Consider the following 17,823-nt stretch of genomic DNA (forward strand, 5'->3'; position numbering starts at 1 on the left):
TTGAATGTAACACAACTGATATCTCCCGAAGGAGCAACTTCTGAACAATACAAACTTCCTCTGGTGAGTTTCCCATTATTTTGTGGCATAATAATGGTTATTTTTATATAAAGTTAATTCGATATCCGAGAGCAGAGGTGAATTTTCACTTCAGTATTTCTTGCTTTCAGACAACAGAGTCATTCTCTATTTAGGGGTACATTTCAGGTCTGCCAAAAAGTCAGAAAATCAGTATTCTTTTTTGATAAATAAACTAAGTGGTGAATAATATATTCCCTTAATATGCAAAATTAATTATTAATAAGGCTAAGGCATTTTTTAAAATAAATAAACACTGAATTGCCAACATTGTAATCCGTTTATGGTTGGTAACACAGTTGATGGTAACACAGTGAATTGTAACACAGTTGACCTTTCGGCCATTTTAGGGCACTGTGCAAACTGCTCACCTTGGACTAGTTAATACACGACCTTGATTAATTTATGTTTTTGTATTCTTTCTCTTCATAATAATAAATATAACATGTGACACAGGTTCAACAGAACACGTTGATAACACATTTGACAGTCAATGAATCTACTCTACAGTACATGCAGACAATAATATGGATTAAATATTGAAGTGGAGAAGTTATGATTTACCACACCGCCTTCAAATTTTCCTCCAAAAAAGGAAATGACATCACATGATGTTGGACATGTGACTTTGTAACAAACCATTGCTGATGTATAGGGACATTTCTCGGACGAAAGTAAATGGATGATTTAATGTAGATGCATGAGCAAAATATTTTTTAATAAACCATCCTCATGATTAAATGGTTATTTTGGACAAATATTTGTAAGAAGTATATACAGAAACATGTATTCTAGAGCTAATCTGAAGAGCAAAACCTCACATTGATCAAATCGGACAGCACAAAAACAGCAAACTCCAGAATAGAATATGTCATTTTTGCAAGATAAAAGATGGGTATTTATTGGATTTTTGTTTAAAATGAATTAGAAATGTCCGCTGATGTAAAATGGATAAAAGAGTCCATAAACATGACATGTACCCCTAATTGTAGAATGACTCATACATCTACAGATGTTTTTTAAGTTGTGCAGTCTGTTTCAGATAAATCTCATTACAAACATCTACAAAAAACAACTACTTTCTAGTGGCTGTTTGTATTTCTGACATCATTCAGGCAGTTTCTTCCTGAGTGTTCTGGTCTTGGTCAGAATAAGCTGCAGTGTGAAGCAGACTCTCTGCTGTTAGTCAGAAGTCTGGCTCCTTGAGACCGGGGGGGGGGGGGGGGGGGGGGTTGATTCAGCGTGTACTTTTACTGTATGAGAGAAATGTTTATACTCACTGTCCTCTAGATGAGTGAATCAATAAAGTGATCAGGGTGGAGGTGGCAGGACACACACAGTTGAGGGCCAACATGGCGTATTTAAACTCCTCCTCACACACCACATGATCTGCAAAATAAACACGTGTCCCAAATGACATACTACACTATGCACTTAAGCCATGAATTGTATGAATTCTACAAGGGCAGTATCGTCCCAAATGGAATACAAAACGGATTTATATTAACTGGAAGTATATGTGCTTTCCTAGACGAGTGCACATGACGTCAATTGCATGTATAAAAATCAACTTTCACATTGTTCAATTAATGTAGTTTTCATAAGATTCATAAGTGAAACTACAATCATTGGGTGTCCACAGTTCCACACTTCATATTTTCAGTTGAAAAAGTGCATCATCTGGGTGCTTAAAGAGCACTCCCTCTTCGAGAATTTTCTATGTGAACGCACTACTCACATTTGTACAATAAAATGGTGTAGAATAGTGCAGAAGAGCGCAATTTGGGACGCACCTATTCACACATTATAACAAATCACACAAGAATTTACATTCTAGAGGTTTTCTATTCATAAAAATATATATATATATATATATATATATATATATATATATATGAGAATTTTTGTTTTTCTAAAAATTAAACATTTAATTTGATTAAAGCTGAAAAAAACACAGTTAATCACATGGATCACTCTTTACTAAAAATAAAAAACACCTAAGCTATGTGTACTGTGTAGACACCAGTTTTCTTTTATTGCACTTATGCTTTTTGTCGTCCTTATGTTGTTCTGATTGCTTCCTTTGCTTCCCTCATCTGATATGTCGCTTTGGATAAAAGTGTCTGCTAAATGACTAAATGTAAATTAAAAAATCAAATGTTAAAAAGGAAATGTTGAAGTGCATTCACTAGAATTGTATTTTTATGATTACACGGCCATATCATAATATCAAACACTGCCCAAAAATATACGCACGCACTGTTTATTCTATGCTTTAGACACATAAACATTTTAAAAAGCATATAAGCTGTCAACAAATGTTTTGTTATTGCCCCTAAAAGTCCAAAACGGTTTATCGTTGCCAAGCTGAATGCATGTCTCAGTACTTTAGCCTGCGTTTCATTTCAAAGACACATCTTATAGGGGGGTCAGAGCTCTCGGCGCCATTAACAGACTGAAATAAGGCAACGTCTGGGATCTCATGGGATCTCCTTTAACTCCCCTGCCCTCTTAAACAACCTCTTCACAGCTGAATGAGCACACATCAGAGGAAGACCTACACGGCCGTTTAAATGTCAGAGAAAAAGACAGTTCAGGAAGAAATGGAAAGTAGGAAAGCATGAGATGATGCTTATGAATGCTTAAGTGTCCAGTATATATACCGTTGAGATGCATTCATCTGAAGAGAGAGTAGCGGTGCCAGAGAGACAGAGCATGAGTTTCATTCGGCTTGTTGTTAGCGGAGAGAGAAAACACATTTAGCAATTTTTCAAAATTGGGAAAATTCCATTCCATTCCATTTTCTACCGCTTATCCGAACTACCTCGGGTCACGGGGAGCAATTGGGAAAATGAATCAATAAAATCACATTAGCATCGAGGGAAACAGTGACACCAGACGTATATTTTCAGCTGCTTCTGTATCATGTACTTCAGATTGAACACAACGTAGGTGTGGACCTACAGCGTACAGTCAAACAAACAGTCTCAAAACACAAAAGAGCGCCTTTTTTAATCATTTCGGTCCCCGTTTGGCCCCCTGAGGTTATGTTGCCCTCTTTCTGGGCACTGCCTTTCAATTTTACTGTGGTCTATTTTTGGATGTTTTTGAATTTGGAAATAAGAGGAAACAGACATCACCTCTGGGTCTGCTGTCTTATTAAAGAACCTGTGTTCCTCTCACGGCGGGCTTCTGATGGGAAATAAACGATAAAATAGCCGCTTGTTTTCTCTTCCTGTTGATTTCAGCATGTCATGTCATTTTTTTGTGTAAGTGAGAGATGTTAGTGACGGGAGCTTCGCCGCTTTATCAGGCTGGATAGTCAGAATCGAACATGTGCCTCTAATACGACATTGCATTTTGGGATTTGAGAAATTAGCAACCCTTTTTAGGAAAAAGATGAAACAATTTTGCTGCAATTCTGATTTGAAAAGCCTTTTCTACAGCAGGCCGTGCTCAACCGTTTTACTGGATTTTACTGACATCTATTCAGAGACGCTGCTCACTCAAGGATAGAAGAATGTTCCAATTGTCTGACTAACCCGAGTCAATTCAGAGACATGCGTAGGCTATGCCACTAACATGAATTAAGGTAACATTGTCAACATTAGGAGAGAATCTAGAAGGACTGAATGTTCTCCTGGAACAATTCGGCACAGTTTCGCCGTGGTTAAACAAGGTTTTGTCTGTTCTTGTTGTTCTTTAATATCAATGTAAAGAAGTATTTTTTTATTCATTAAAATGTATATATTTAATTATTGTGTACAGGGATTTCAAAGTCAATAACATTATAATCAATAATCAAGTAATGCTTTTTACTTGTTGATTGTTTTAAATCAAACATGTTTACATTTTTTGTGCAGTAACTGTAACTGTAACTGTATATACACATTTAGTCCCCAATGGATTTTGCAGAGATTTTTTTTTATTTCTGCGGCCGAAAACGCATAATTTCGCAGCGTCTTTATTCGAATGTTGCAATAAAAATTACGGGTGAGGGGGTTGTGTGGCGTTTGTGGTAGTATTTTCGTCTTGTTGTCCAGTACAAATATCTACAAATTCCATTGTATGGTTAACAACAATACTGTTATTTTAGCATTACTCATGTGACTTAAGATCTTACACATACAGCTGTGGCACAAATCTTACTTTCTATGTATTTGTTTTTCATTTAATTTTTTTATTTTTAATAATCATAACATTGTTTGATAGAAAATTTATTGTCCGCAAAAATACAATCTATAAAAATAGATGTAAATGATATAAATAGGTCGCGTTCTTTGAAATATTCTTGTGTCAGGCTGGAGTACTGGAGGCGGCCCTCGAAGACGCACAAACCCTTGTAAAGATCAAACGCTGAATTAAAGACTTCAATTTCTCCTCATGTCGAGCCTTTCTGCTTCACCACTTCATCTCCTCCTCCACCAACTCCCTCATTTTCAGCAACCTCAGAAAGCAAACGCTGACCTCGAGTGAAGCAGGTTAAAGTGCTCTGATAATTGTCTTCCACATTTTTTTCTAAGGCTGCTCTTTTGGGCAGCCGCTGGAAGTGAGAGATTGTTCTCACTCTGTGCACCCCAGCAAGACGGTACCAACAGGGACATATCTCTGCCATTAGCATCAATTAAAGCAGCATGCTGGTTATGTTTATGAATGAACCGCTGTTCAAACAGCCACTGCGTAGAACGGAGGAGGAAACAAAACAGCCAGTCACTAATTCCAAACATGCCCACGGAGCAGAGAAGAAGAAACAGTTAACACAATCAGACTGGCAAAATTCTACCATTTTCTCACCAAATGCAAAGTTGTGAGATTTTGTTACATTGACGTGAACAGTAGAGCTAAAGTCAAGTCTAGAGAGTCGGAGTCATTTATGCCACCCACTCAGCCACTTAGAGCATATATTGGAGGCAGTGTCACAACACGTCTGCCACGCATACAGAAACTGCACATTGATGCGTTCCGCCGAACTGTCAAAAAGCAATCGTTTTGTTAGACGCCACGCCGCCCACAGGGGGCAACCACCTCTTGACTGATATCAGTTTAACAAAAGCTCACAGTAAATGAAATACTTTTCAAAACCCTGCAGGGTACCAATGTGTTTCACGTATAGAAGAATATAAAAAAAGCTTCTGTCAACGTATCGGAAGCAAAACAATGTACTAATGAAAAAGTATGTCTAATGTTTTCATAACATGATTTATATAATGAAGACTTTATCTTTTTAGAGGCAGCATAAACGTATTCTATTATCCAGAATATCCCACAATGCTTTGGTTGTTCTTATGATGAGCAGGCTGAAAGAATTGAATTACTGAATAGTATGAATAGCACCCATGAATGAAAAATCTGTCATAAGGGTTCCAGAAGACGTGAGTAAATTACAACACAATATTTATTTTTGGGTGAGCTATATCTATAAATCTTCAACATTTTCTTGGTTAAAAAAACAAACACTCCATAAGTTATTAGGCAAGTAAATAAAGTCTAAAAAAACAAGTTCTCTGGAAATCTCAGTTGACATCAACCTACAAAAGACAAGTAATTAGCAAATGTACGTATTAATTATGAACTGTAGCTTTAAAAGGAACCTTCTGTATAGAGAGATGTATGGCTTTATATATTAACAATGGCATTGACTTTATTATTGTGAAATTAAAATTAAAAACAGTGTAACTGTCGTAGTCTTCATAAACTTAGGCCACCATTTTTTTGCGTCTTATCTTTTTTTTTACATGTACAGCCGAACGCACAGCCTTGCAGAGTATACTGCTTTCGACTCATATGCGTACACACGGGTATCGATGCATGAGCATTGTGACACATAGCAATACATCTCCAGGCCTTCAGGGGGCAGGTTTTCTTCTAGGCTCCCAGGACATGCTTGCCACCTTGTGGTTAAACTAATTACTGCACCTAATAGAATACGCATGCGTGAGGTAACAAAATTCCGGCGGTGTGAGTACAGTACGCTCATACTATTTTAATGATGAAACTTGGTCATGCTATCCCTCGAGTACGGGTAAAAATTGAACTATACTTTAACAATTAGACTGACAGATTGTTTTTGATTCTATCTTTCTAAAATTCAGAGATCCTACAATGTTATTGAACCTTACTATTATATATATACTACAATAGTTAATGTGGGCAAGTGGGTCTACACTAGTTCTATTGCGTGTGGTTGTATGTTTGTAATGCAACACAAGAGAGCCCTGCTAAAAGAGACCATGAACCGTGCTCAAAACACAACAGAAACTGTAATGGATTTAATGGTTGTAATGGGAGTTGTGTTAGTTTAATGGAAACTGTAATGCTGTCTAATGGTTTGTGATGGATTCTATTGGTTGGGATGTTTTCTGGCAGAATAATCCTATTGGAATAATGCCCAAAACGCACTAAAAAAGAATTTTGTACTGGTTCTAATGGAAAAAGATAATGGTTCATAATGGTATTTTATTAGAAATCATGCACGCAAGAGCATCGCCACAGAAGGTCCTAAAGTGGGCAGTATTTACAGTTTATCATCTACTGTCAATGTTGAGCTACAGTTTGAAGAGAATCTCGCTAAACAAGCAAAATGCTAAGTCTGGCGGAGGCTAGCAAAGCCGTTAACATCGTATAGACCGTTTTGCATGATTTAAACAACACTCATTATATTTATTTAATTTAACATATTGTTCGTCTAAAAGACATTTAACATTTCGATTATTGTTGGCTGTTTTTTGGCAACACTACACAACTGTTATTTTTACGTTTTTTGTAGTGAAGAGCTGAAAACAGGAAGTGCTTTTGGACCCAGTGTTGTTTACATTTGACCACCTACCGTACACTACAAGCTACCATTATAAAAGCTATTGAAGACAGCGTTACCTTTTAACTGTTAATAAGCTGAATCTCAACTAAACATTTTGTGACACAAATACTGACAGAACATATCACAGAGAAACCGTGCAAATAAGTCAATGAATATTTTGGTAGGAGTCCGGGGAAGTGGTGTGAATAAACACAGCTTCTAATGATTTCCAGAGGAAAGTGTTACAGAAGTGAAAAGAAAGCAAGCAGGATGTAGAGAATTTATTTAATTCACTTTCCCAACACGTTAAAAAGCTCAGAGGCTGACTGAGACAGCTGGACAGAAGGCCAAGCATTACAGATAACTAGAGATTTGAGTGCACCACACTCTCTTCCATTAACCCATTTGTCAAATTCACAACAACAAAGCATCCTGCAGCGCTCTTGGACAATAAAATGTGCCACTGCTTCAACATTGGACAGCAAACAGTACAGTAAATATGTTCATTTTGGCACCTCTGGGTCATTTATAATTCTTCAGCATCTGTTTACATGGTCAACACCAGAGAACACTTTATGAAGTTCAGAGCATTAACAACTTTGACATTGCACTTTGAAGGTTGTTTAAAGACTCTAATTTCTCATGCTGTCTTGAATGTAATTATATCAGGATTGATTGTCCTCATTTAACTGATCATTTAGGATTTCCTCATTTCCTCATTCATTTTTCTCATGTAGTGTTCATCTCTGAAATGTTGTGAATTGACTTTGCCCTTTCCTCATATTCCATTAAATGTGCGAGAAGGCAGAGGAGAAGTGAGGAATGGAAAGACTGGTGAAATAAACAGAAAGAATCCCATTTACACGTCCAAAAAGGCAGATAAGATGTGAGATTAGTTCCTCACAAACACTCATAAACACACACACGAGTAAAATATATCAAGCCATACTGCTCTCGCTTCACCTCAATCCCAGAAGAAAACACATTTCACACACTCACCTGCAAACTTGATGTGAAACTTATTCTCAGGTTTGAGGATCTGCACGTAGAGAGGGCAGTTCGGGGCAAAGTCCTTCACAGCCCAGGCTCTAAGAATGGTCTGGTGGTCCTGTGTTAAAGAGAAAGAGGCGTATGAATGAACAATTTCCAGGCCAAAGGCTCAATAAATCCCCCACTCCTACAAAAACCAGCCCAAAATTTTAACTGCCAAAATAATGTGATAGAAATGTATTGCAGTGTCAATCAACAATGATAATGACCATTTTATCTCCTTTAAACGAACTATGACAAGATGAAAAAATATAATTAAACCGGAAAAACAGGTCAAAGGATCAAACATAGCATTAAAGAGAGTTCGAAAATATAACTTCAAAGCGACAATCAAGAAATTAACCAATGACTTTAACCGTCCAAAAACACATTTTGTGCAAAAATGTCCTCTATAATAAATCTGATTCGGAAAGCTGAGGAGGCATTTTCCTTCCGTTCATGAACTTGGGGAATCCGCCCAATCTGGCAACACAAGACATTAATCTCCTTCTAAAACAATAAGCATCTAACCCCTCCCCCCATAAAAAAACTTTTAAAAAATATATTTATTAAAAGTGTAATTTATTATTATTATTTTTACTGTATTTTTCAACTAAATTATATAAATGTCTTATTGTTAGGACAATAAAGAGTTTTCAAATGTATTTTTTGTTAGAAGTATTTTTTTGTTTTTAACAATCCAAATATAAAATAAATGTTAACTGATATACATATATAAATAAATATTCTCAGACCGTAATATTTTAGAGAATTTTGATATTTTAATTAGCATAAATAAATGTGATAGTAAATATTATATCTCATTTATCTTTGTGTATTTTGTATTACCTGTACATTAATGAAAATAAAATATCTTGCAGTAAATATAATGAAAATGGATATTTTTTGTTAGAATGCATAAGCATTCATTCAATACATTTAAATATATTTCTCTGTGCTAAATGTCATATATTTTAGTTTTGATATGAAATATGACTTTGACATTTCCTTCAGTTTTCATGACATTCACTCAAATACCTTCACCAACATCTTTCATAAATAACTTCAGTCTGAACTGTGCTTTTCAAGTGTGAGATCAATAAAAAGAATGACTAAAAACGATAAAGCAACGCTTTGAAATTGCTGCTTCCTATTTACAGACAAAGGAGAGGATAGAAAAGAAAAGACATAATAGGTGAGAATATTGAACGGAAGGTCAACATACAGCTGCGAAGCGGTCCACTTCAAACCGGTTGCTCAGGATAAAACAGGCTTCAGCATCATCCATCCTGCAGCCACCAAGAAAAAGAGAATCAGATAAACCGGGCCAGGATCCATAACAGAAGAAAGAAGAACAGACAGAGAAGAAAAGAGAGCTTAGAGAATTCAAAAGTGTGATAAAGCAAAAGATGAGAATGAATGTTCCGTCAGGTCACAATAGCAGAACAAAACAACAACATGAAGCCCAATACATGATTCTGATTGTATTTGTTCTTTAAAATGAATACCTGTCCCTGTATGTACTAAACATATCAAAAATGCTCTTTAGATTAGTCTTAAATTTTGACTTAGTATTAGAAGATAAAAGATAGTTTAGTAAGACTGTTTAAAGGACTGATGAACTGTGCTTGTTTTATACTGTTATATGAGGTCTACTTATGATGGTTATGACATCCCAAAACATCAAAAAGTAATAGGCTATTTTCTACCCAGGTTTTGAGGCCAGCTCTGCTAACGCTAGGTTTTAACGTGTGCCTGCCTTGATTGAATCGCAGTTTGCGCAGTTTTAGCCTTCTGTGAATTTGCTACGAGACGTAACATTAGCTTACACATTAGCACCATTCACAGTTTTCGCACGCCATTAGTATTAACTGGAGACCTCCTGTGATTAATAAATGACCTCCCCACATCAGTATTTCATGTGACGCATTCGCACGGGATGATTTTACTCACATTTAGTGTGTATAGTTTGTATAGCCTATACTTGTATTGAGTTTAATGATACATGACCGTAACAGCATTTGAGACCAGTGATCCTGAATCGGACAAAAGATCACCGCGATCGAGGGTCTCAAATGTTGAGAGATTCCATGATAAATAAACAAACGGGAGACTCCCGGTAACTTATGGATGTCACCCAGCACCTGAAATAATACCAAAACACTTCAAAGCAGCCTCCATCATTCGCAAACGGTGTATAAAATCTTGAAAATTATATATGAGACCAACAAAGCACAGAGATGGCGATTCGCACGGACTTAAGATCACAGACAACCTCTGCAAATAATACAAATGACTAGAGGACCCCAAGTAATACTGATCTCGTGTGAATAGTGCTCAGGGCACATCAAGTGATCTCTAACAAAGCAATAGTGACGCATAGTACAAAAATGTTTTACTCGCATAAGATTACTGCGCAAATCCTATCTGATCCAGTATTGAAAGCACAGCACTGCTTTTTAATTTTAACAATACTAATATCGGAATCCGAAGGAAAGTTATGCAGCAACTGTATTCTTCCACAACAATGGATGGCACAATATTTAGCTCTTTAACAGCATTTTGTTTATTGCTCTATCGGGTTCCGTGCCACTGGTTCTGTCATGCGCGAACCAGTGGGTGGGGCTAGAGGAGTAGTCGTTAATATTTTTCTGTGGAGGTGGTGTTCAACCTATCATAGATAGGTGGATTCCAGAAACTGCCGTTCGCTGGGCCTGGTGTCAATAACAGATGTAATCTCAGTAACAAGAGCGTTTTCAGTTTTAACACTTACATGATGATATAACAAAAGCTTGGGTTAAAATTGTGATTTTAATTCATGCCTCTTTTAAGAGAAGGCATCTTTTATAAAGAAGCTAAAAGCTTCTTTCAGTGAAATTTAAGACTGATTCATAAATTCTGACTTGTGTGTTGCAAATTAAGGACTACAATGATTTAAATACAAAATGGCCGGCCTTGACCTCTGAGCCTGCATGGGTGAAGTTACTGAAGCATGGCACCATCAAATCATGACTGAATTAAGACATTAATTTAAATATATATAAATATATATATATATATATATTAAATGTATAAATGCAATCCATAATTTATTTGGGTAAAATAAACCAAAATGTTGTTACTGGCCAAGTACATAAAAATCAGTGTTGTAAACAGTCTGCCTACCTTCCCCTGATTGACAACGACAAGCTTATAATAGTGATTGATATATTGAGCTGTACGATTTTGTGGGAAATTTAACATCGGTTGACCTCAACCCGTATGAAGATAAATACATGAAGTAACCTGCAATTTCATTTTTCAAACAGAGATGGCGACAGAGATGCAAAAGTTAAAAACTGCAGTTTCAAACAATTATTTTGAATTATGCAAAAAAATATCTCAAATATGTATCCATTTTGGCTTGGTTTCATACACTTTTAATTTAGTTTTAACAGCTTATTTAAATAATTAAGCTGCTGAATCACATCCTATTACACTCACAGCTGTAGGCTATATAAAGAAAAGACCAAAGCTGCAAATCCTTAAAAAATATTTTTACATTATTTAATTAATTCCCTGTCATCATATCATTCCAACACATTGTTTCTTTGTAGTAAAGTCCATGGTATCTGCCTCGTTCTGCCATTTTGTTACTCTTAACTTGTCATGGTTATGTAGACTGAACCCAGGCGCAGACAGATGGAGAAAACAAAAGCACTTTATTTAAACATGACTCAAACATAAACCCACAATGGGGATCAAAAAACGAACAAAAAGACTTCAAATAAAACACTTCGCGCAAGAGGGCAAAAAACGGCAGGCAAGACTAGACTCGGAAACTTGACGTAGGGAAAATTTGCAGGAACTTAACATATGAAAGCACAAAACAAACCGGCATGGGACAGAACGAGCCGGGGCTCAATAAAGGGGAACACTTACATAATTACATGGGGAAGGTGATGGCAGGCGACGGGACTAAACCACTAAAAAACAAGGGGCCGGTGCCAAAACACGCCACAGGAGGACATGTGTCGCAATGTCTAAACAAAGGCCACGTGTCTCCACACAGAACGCAACAAAGACACAAAACATGGTACTGTCACGACCCTGTCCAAAAAACAGAAAGCATCAGACGAGAAGGATAGGATCATGACCTTACTAGGAGACGTCTTCAGCTCTCTAAAATAATTTAGGAGCTGAGATCTATTTGTAAGACTTATGAACCTTTCTGAATCACTCCTATTCGTAAGTGTAAGAATAAGAGTACAATGACATCATTTTAAGAATTTTGACACACTTGAATGGCTTTATACAAACTGGCCCAGATATACAACCATACACAATAATAACGAACATGAGACTTGTGGTTGTTTTCTTTTCTCAGAAGCTCTTACTTGGCCCTCATCAGGTCTTGATCTTTGAGAGCAGATCCCTGCAGGTAGATGACTCTCTGAGCCCACAGCGGGATATGAAGAACTCTCCGCACCTGGACGTCCATCTCGGCGGGACATAATATCACCACATAGTAATCCTGGACATGATGAGCTCAAATTAGTGAACAAAAATGGGTCAGGCAGACACTGCGAACCGATTAAATCCCAGAGGATCATTCACACATAAACAGATTTCTTCATGTAAATGAATGTTCAGTTAATCCCACTGCAAAAATGTCAGCTTCTGGCACTTCTGAAAATGATTAAACGGCATTTATCATGAGTTCTCTCGTCTCAAATTCGTTTTTGAGTAATGTGCGTGTGTACACGTATGCGGTAGGTGCACAAAAGTACCTGCAGTCTGGGGTGTGCGAAGAACTCATTGAGGAAGTCCATGAGAAGATCTATCTTCAGACAGCTGACACACAACACCACATGTTTCTCAGTCTGGGCTCGGTAGCGGCTGTAGTTCCCTCCAGACTTCTGACGCTCCATCCACAAGAAAGCCAACTGCTCAAACTAGAGCGAATGGAAGTGAATGAGGCTTAAAGATGATTTACAAAGAGATTTCACACATGGATTCTGTAGAACTGTGAAATCAGCGTCTGAAGGAGAGCTTTGGAGCTCATACAGTGATGTGAAAAAGTATTTGTCCCCTATCTGTTTTTTTGCATATTTGTTATAGTTTAAAATGATTCGGAACATCAAAAAAAATATATATTACTCAGAGAAAACCAGAGTAAATACAAAGTTCTTTTTTAAATGATGGTTTTATGTATTTAGGGAAAAACAATCCAAACATTTCTGACCCTATGTGAAAAAGTAATCGCCCTCCTTGCTACATCATGAATTAACTGTGATGAATTGAATAACTGAGTTAAATTTCACTTGCCACACTCAAGCATAAATACTGGCAGACCTGTTGAATCAAGAAATCACTTCAGTAGAACCTGTCTGACAAAGTGAAGTAGTCTAAAATATCTCAAATAGCAACACATCATGTCGCAATCTAAAGAAATTCAAGAACAGATGAGAAACAAAGGAATTAAAATGTCAGTCTAGAAAGGGTTACAAATCCGTTTCTAAGGCTTTGAAACTCCAGCGAATCACAGTGAGAGCCATTATCCACAGATGGAGAAAGAGTGGAACAGTGGTAAACCGTCCCAGGAGTGGCCGGCCTACCAAAATTACTCCAAGAGCACAACAACGACTCGTCCAGGAGGACATAAAAGATCCAAGAACAACATCTAAAGAACTGTAGTTCTCTCTTGCTTCAGATAAGGTCAGTGTTCATGATTCTATAATGAGAAAGAGAATGGCATCCATGGGAGAGTTCCAAGGCAAAAAAACACTGCAGACCAAAAAGAACACAAAGGCTCGTCTCACATTTTCTATAAAACATCTTGATGATCCCCAAAACATTTGGGCAAATATTCTGTGGACTGATGAGACAAAGGTTGAACTTTTAGGAAGGTGTGAGTCCCGTTACATCTGGCGTAAAACTAACACAGTATTCATAAAAAGAACATCATACCAACAGTCAAACATGGTGGAGGTAGTGTGATGGTCTGGAGTGCTTTGTAGCTTTAGGAAGTGGGCGACTGGCCATTTTCGATGGAACCAAAGATTTTGTTTTCCATGAACGGTTTTTGACCTCAAGCTTAAACGCACTTGGGTTATGCAGCAGGACAATGATCCAAAACACACCTACAAGTCCACATCTGAATGACTTAAAAAAACATAATAAAGGTTTTGGAGTGACCTAGTTAAAGCTCGGACTTAAATCCAATTGAAATGCTGTTGCCTGACCTTAAAAAGGCTGTTCATGCTCGAAACTCCTCCAATGTGACTGAATTAAAACAATTCTGCAAAGAACAGAGGGCCAAAATTCCTCCACAGCGATGTGAAAGACCCTCGTAAACGCTTGATTGCAGTTGTCGCTGCCAAGGCTGGCACAACAACTTATTATGTTTAGGGAGCAATCACTTTTCACAAAGTGTCAGAAATGTTTGGATAGTTTTTTCCCTTAATAAATAAAACCCTCATTTAAAAACTGCACTTTATATTTACTCTGGTTTTCTTTGTGTAATATTACAATTAGTTTGATGATCTGAATCTTTTAAGCATGACAAAATATGCAATAAATCAGGAAGGGGGCAAACACTTTTTTTGCGTGTTGATTCTGATGGTGTGTTTCGTACTGATGGTGCGTGTTGTTGTGGATTGTGTGTGTCATTAATGATGTTGTGTATTGATGGTGTTTTGGGTTGTGTGTCAAAAATTATTTTTTTATATTGATTGTGTTTTGGGTGTTATTATTGATGTTGTGTATTGATAGTGTTGTGTGTGTCAATACAGATGCTGTTGGGGATAGATATTAATGTTGCGGGTTGTTGTGGATTGTGTGTGCCAATATTGATGTTGAGTATTGATGGTGTTTTGTGTTATAAATTGTGTGCAGTTTGTGAGATTTGATATTGGTGGTGTTTTGGGTTGTGTGTGTCAATACTGATGTTGTGGGTTGTTTTGGAATGCATGGCCTGATATTGATGATGTAGTGAATTTTGTTGAATACATTGATGTGTTTTGGGTTGTGTGTGTCGATACTGCTGGTGTTGTTGTTTGTGTGTCAACACTGATGGTGTTATGTGGATAGAATGATATAGGCTGTTGTTGATTGTGTGTCAATATTGATTTTGTTGCGAGTTGTGAATAATGGGTAGATTTTGTGGGTTGATATCGGTGGTGGTTAAGGTTGTGTGTGTTGATAGTGATGGTATTGTGTGGGTTGATAGTGGTGATGTAAAGGATTATTTTGTTGTTGATTTTGTTGGTGTTGTGGGGGACAATATTGTTGGTATCATGTGGGTTGATGCTTATGATCTTGTGGGTTGTGTGTGTAGATATTGATGGCACTGTGGATTACATGGGTTGATATTGATTTAGTTAGGTGGCTACTGATGGGGTTGTGCAGATAGATGTTGGAGGTTGTTTGTAGGGGATTGAGTTGGACAATAGATATGGTGTTATGTGGGTTGATATTAACGTGTTGTGTGGGTTACTATTGTGAGTAATCTGAGCTGTGGTTCTTTTACACAATCTTCTTTAATAGCAGCAGTAAATCACTCTAGGGTTTTAGTCACAGTGGTGAGTATATTAAGGGATCCTCAGCTAAGATTCGATTGGTTTTACCGAGAGCTGTGGGTATAGTTTGCTATTCCGTGGCTTCCAGGCAAAGGGTATTCGGGAATAGAGATTTGGCACCGTTTAATTGCGAAAGAAAAGCTAAGAATATAAAACACATTGCAATGTGTGCACAGGGACGGATGGGATACAGTGGCTGCTGTCAGTCAGTGCTGTGGGAGGACTCCCTGCGGGCCGTGAGCCTTACTGGAGATTTCCCCTGTTAAGCCTGAAACAAACACGCACACAAACAGGGTCTTTGCCGTGACGCCCGCGCGCTCACACTTACGCGCGTGCACCAGCTGCATGCGGGGGGCACCGGTAAATGTCAGCTGGTATTTGTGGATGAAAAGAGTAGGAGGTCCTCGCTGGACCTGCTGATATTTCCTGTGTGATGGGAACACACCAACCAGCCCCCCCAAACCACACGAGGAAGCCGACAGGGATCTCCTCACATCACACATGAAAGACAACTCTCTCATCTCTTTTCCCTCCTCGGCCCCACTGGGAGCCTGTGCTGTCTGTGTGTGCACGTGTTGGTAAGAGAAAGTATGTGCTGAAGTGTGATGTAAAACGTGTTTCTTATACTGCCGTGTACATGAAAGTGAACACATCATCAGTGTGTTTGTGTGTGACAGTGAAATGCACCAGCTGTGTTGTCTCTCACAGGGGCCTTAAACACAAAAGTGATTTGGCTGGCTGCTTTTGTCATCATAGCCACATAAAATTTGCATAAAATGTTTGACAGATGAAAGTGCAAAGAGTTAGTCAAATCAGTTTGATTATGTGCAAAACCAGTGCGGATGAACACTGAAAAAAACTGGTAATACGCGACCATTGACATTATTCCATAATACGACTTTTATGAAAATACGTCAGTTGGAACAGAGTTATAGAGTTTAAAAATATGTTCAAGATGTTTTAAAGCTAATGTTAGAACCTATAATAAAGTAAATCCCAACCATTAATGTCAGCAGGTGCCAGGAGCAGTGCAAAAAATGTCTCTCATACTTTTTTCCAGGAAAAATGACAAATTTTTTAATCAAGAGGCATTTTCTTGATGAGCAAACTGACCTAAGAAAATAAGTCTTGTATTTATTAAAAATATATGAAATTCCAGTGAATTTGTGCTTAAAACAAGCAAAGAATAAGAAAAATAATCTTTAATTGAGTGACTAAAAAATAATTCATGATTATTTTTCTTACCCTATTGACAGACTTTGTTTGCTTGTTTTGAGCACAAATTCACTAAAATTTCATATTTTTGACTAAAAACAAGACTGGTCAATTTGCTCATCAAGAAAATGCATCTTGATTCAAGAATTTTACGACATTTTTCCTGGAAAACGAGAAAAAAGTAAGAAAGTCATTTTTTACAGTGAGGTAGAGAAGTTTCATTTTAGTTTGTTAACACATAAAAAGTCAAAGTCAGAATCAATCAAAAATCCTAGGTTTCCTAGGAATACTTTGGGTTAAAATGTATGCAATGGATGTCACAAAGCAGACTATTGTAATGGTTTTCATATGTACATTTAATGTAGATGAGTGTAATATAAAAATATAAAAATCACACTGTACAATAATACCTCGGTGTAAAGATCCCGTTAAGATATTTGTTGGAATATGACTTGGAAATGTGACATAAGTCTCTTTTCTTTATACTCTATTCATAACTTGCTTAGAGATATGAGTAATAGTATGAGATGGATCAAATGAACTGAAAATCCTTTTCATAAAATACAATAACTGCACCAGATAGACCTTGACAAAGGTAACATCTATTATTTTTTCGAACATTGTCTATGTTGGGCCCGGAAGAGACCCATTGTGTCATACAGTCACGTGACCACGATAATATTGAGACGATTTTGCTATTGCGATAACAGAATATCCATAATATTGTTGCATCCCTGGTGTCTTTGTCAGATTTACCTGTATTGGCAAAACTATAAGAGCCACACAGATCATGATGACCACCAGCAGTTGAGAGGGCCAGATTTTAGGTGTGACATCACCAAAGCCCACCGTAGAGAACGTTACCACACAGAAATACAGAGAGTCAAAGAGCGTGAGATTGTTCCCTGCTCGTTCCAGGTGCTGAATACCACAAATACTGGAGAAGAGAGAGAAGACATAACGTGTGCAGTTTAGAAACCAATTGAGAATGGAATTTAAAAATCCAGTTTCTGATCGGGCCGTTTCTGGAAACGGTTCAGTTAATTATACCCAATACACAGTACATGTTTTACAATAGTTCTTGAATATGGTTTATACACATTCTTTGCTATATGAAAGTACATCACATTCATTGCTAATTGTAAA

General features: G+C 37.3%; 1 protein-coding gene across 1 annotated transcript in view; it reads right to left on the bottom strand.

Moving 5' to 3' along the window:
* LOC130426475 (potassium channel subfamily T member 2) overlaps positions 1-17,823 on the bottom strand; it is a 75,395-nt gene that overhangs the window by 20,391 nt on the left and 37,181 nt on the right. The window contains exons 11-16 of the mRNA XM_056753280.1: positions 17,434-17,614; positions 12,673-12,837; positions 12,280-12,416; positions 9,129-9,192; positions 7,874-7,982; positions 1,359-1,467 (exon numbers count right to left, since the gene is read on the bottom strand). Coding sequence (XP_056609258.1) covers positions 1,359-1,467; positions 7,874-7,982; positions 9,129-9,192; positions 12,280-12,416; positions 12,673-12,837; positions 17,434-17,614 — 765 coding nt within the window. The remainder of the gene's footprint in view (positions 1-1,358; positions 1,468-7,873; positions 7,983-9,128; positions 9,193-12,279; positions 12,417-12,672; positions 12,838-17,433; positions 17,615-17,823) is intronic.

This window comes from Triplophysa dalaica, chromosome 7 (genome assembly GCF_015846415.1).
Source record: "Triplophysa dalaica isolate WHDGS20190420 chromosome 7, ASM1584641v1, whole genome shotgun sequence".
In the NCBI taxonomy this organism is placed as follows: Eukaryota; Metazoa; Chordata; class Actinopteri; order Cypriniformes; family Nemacheilidae; genus Triplophysa; species Triplophysa dalaica.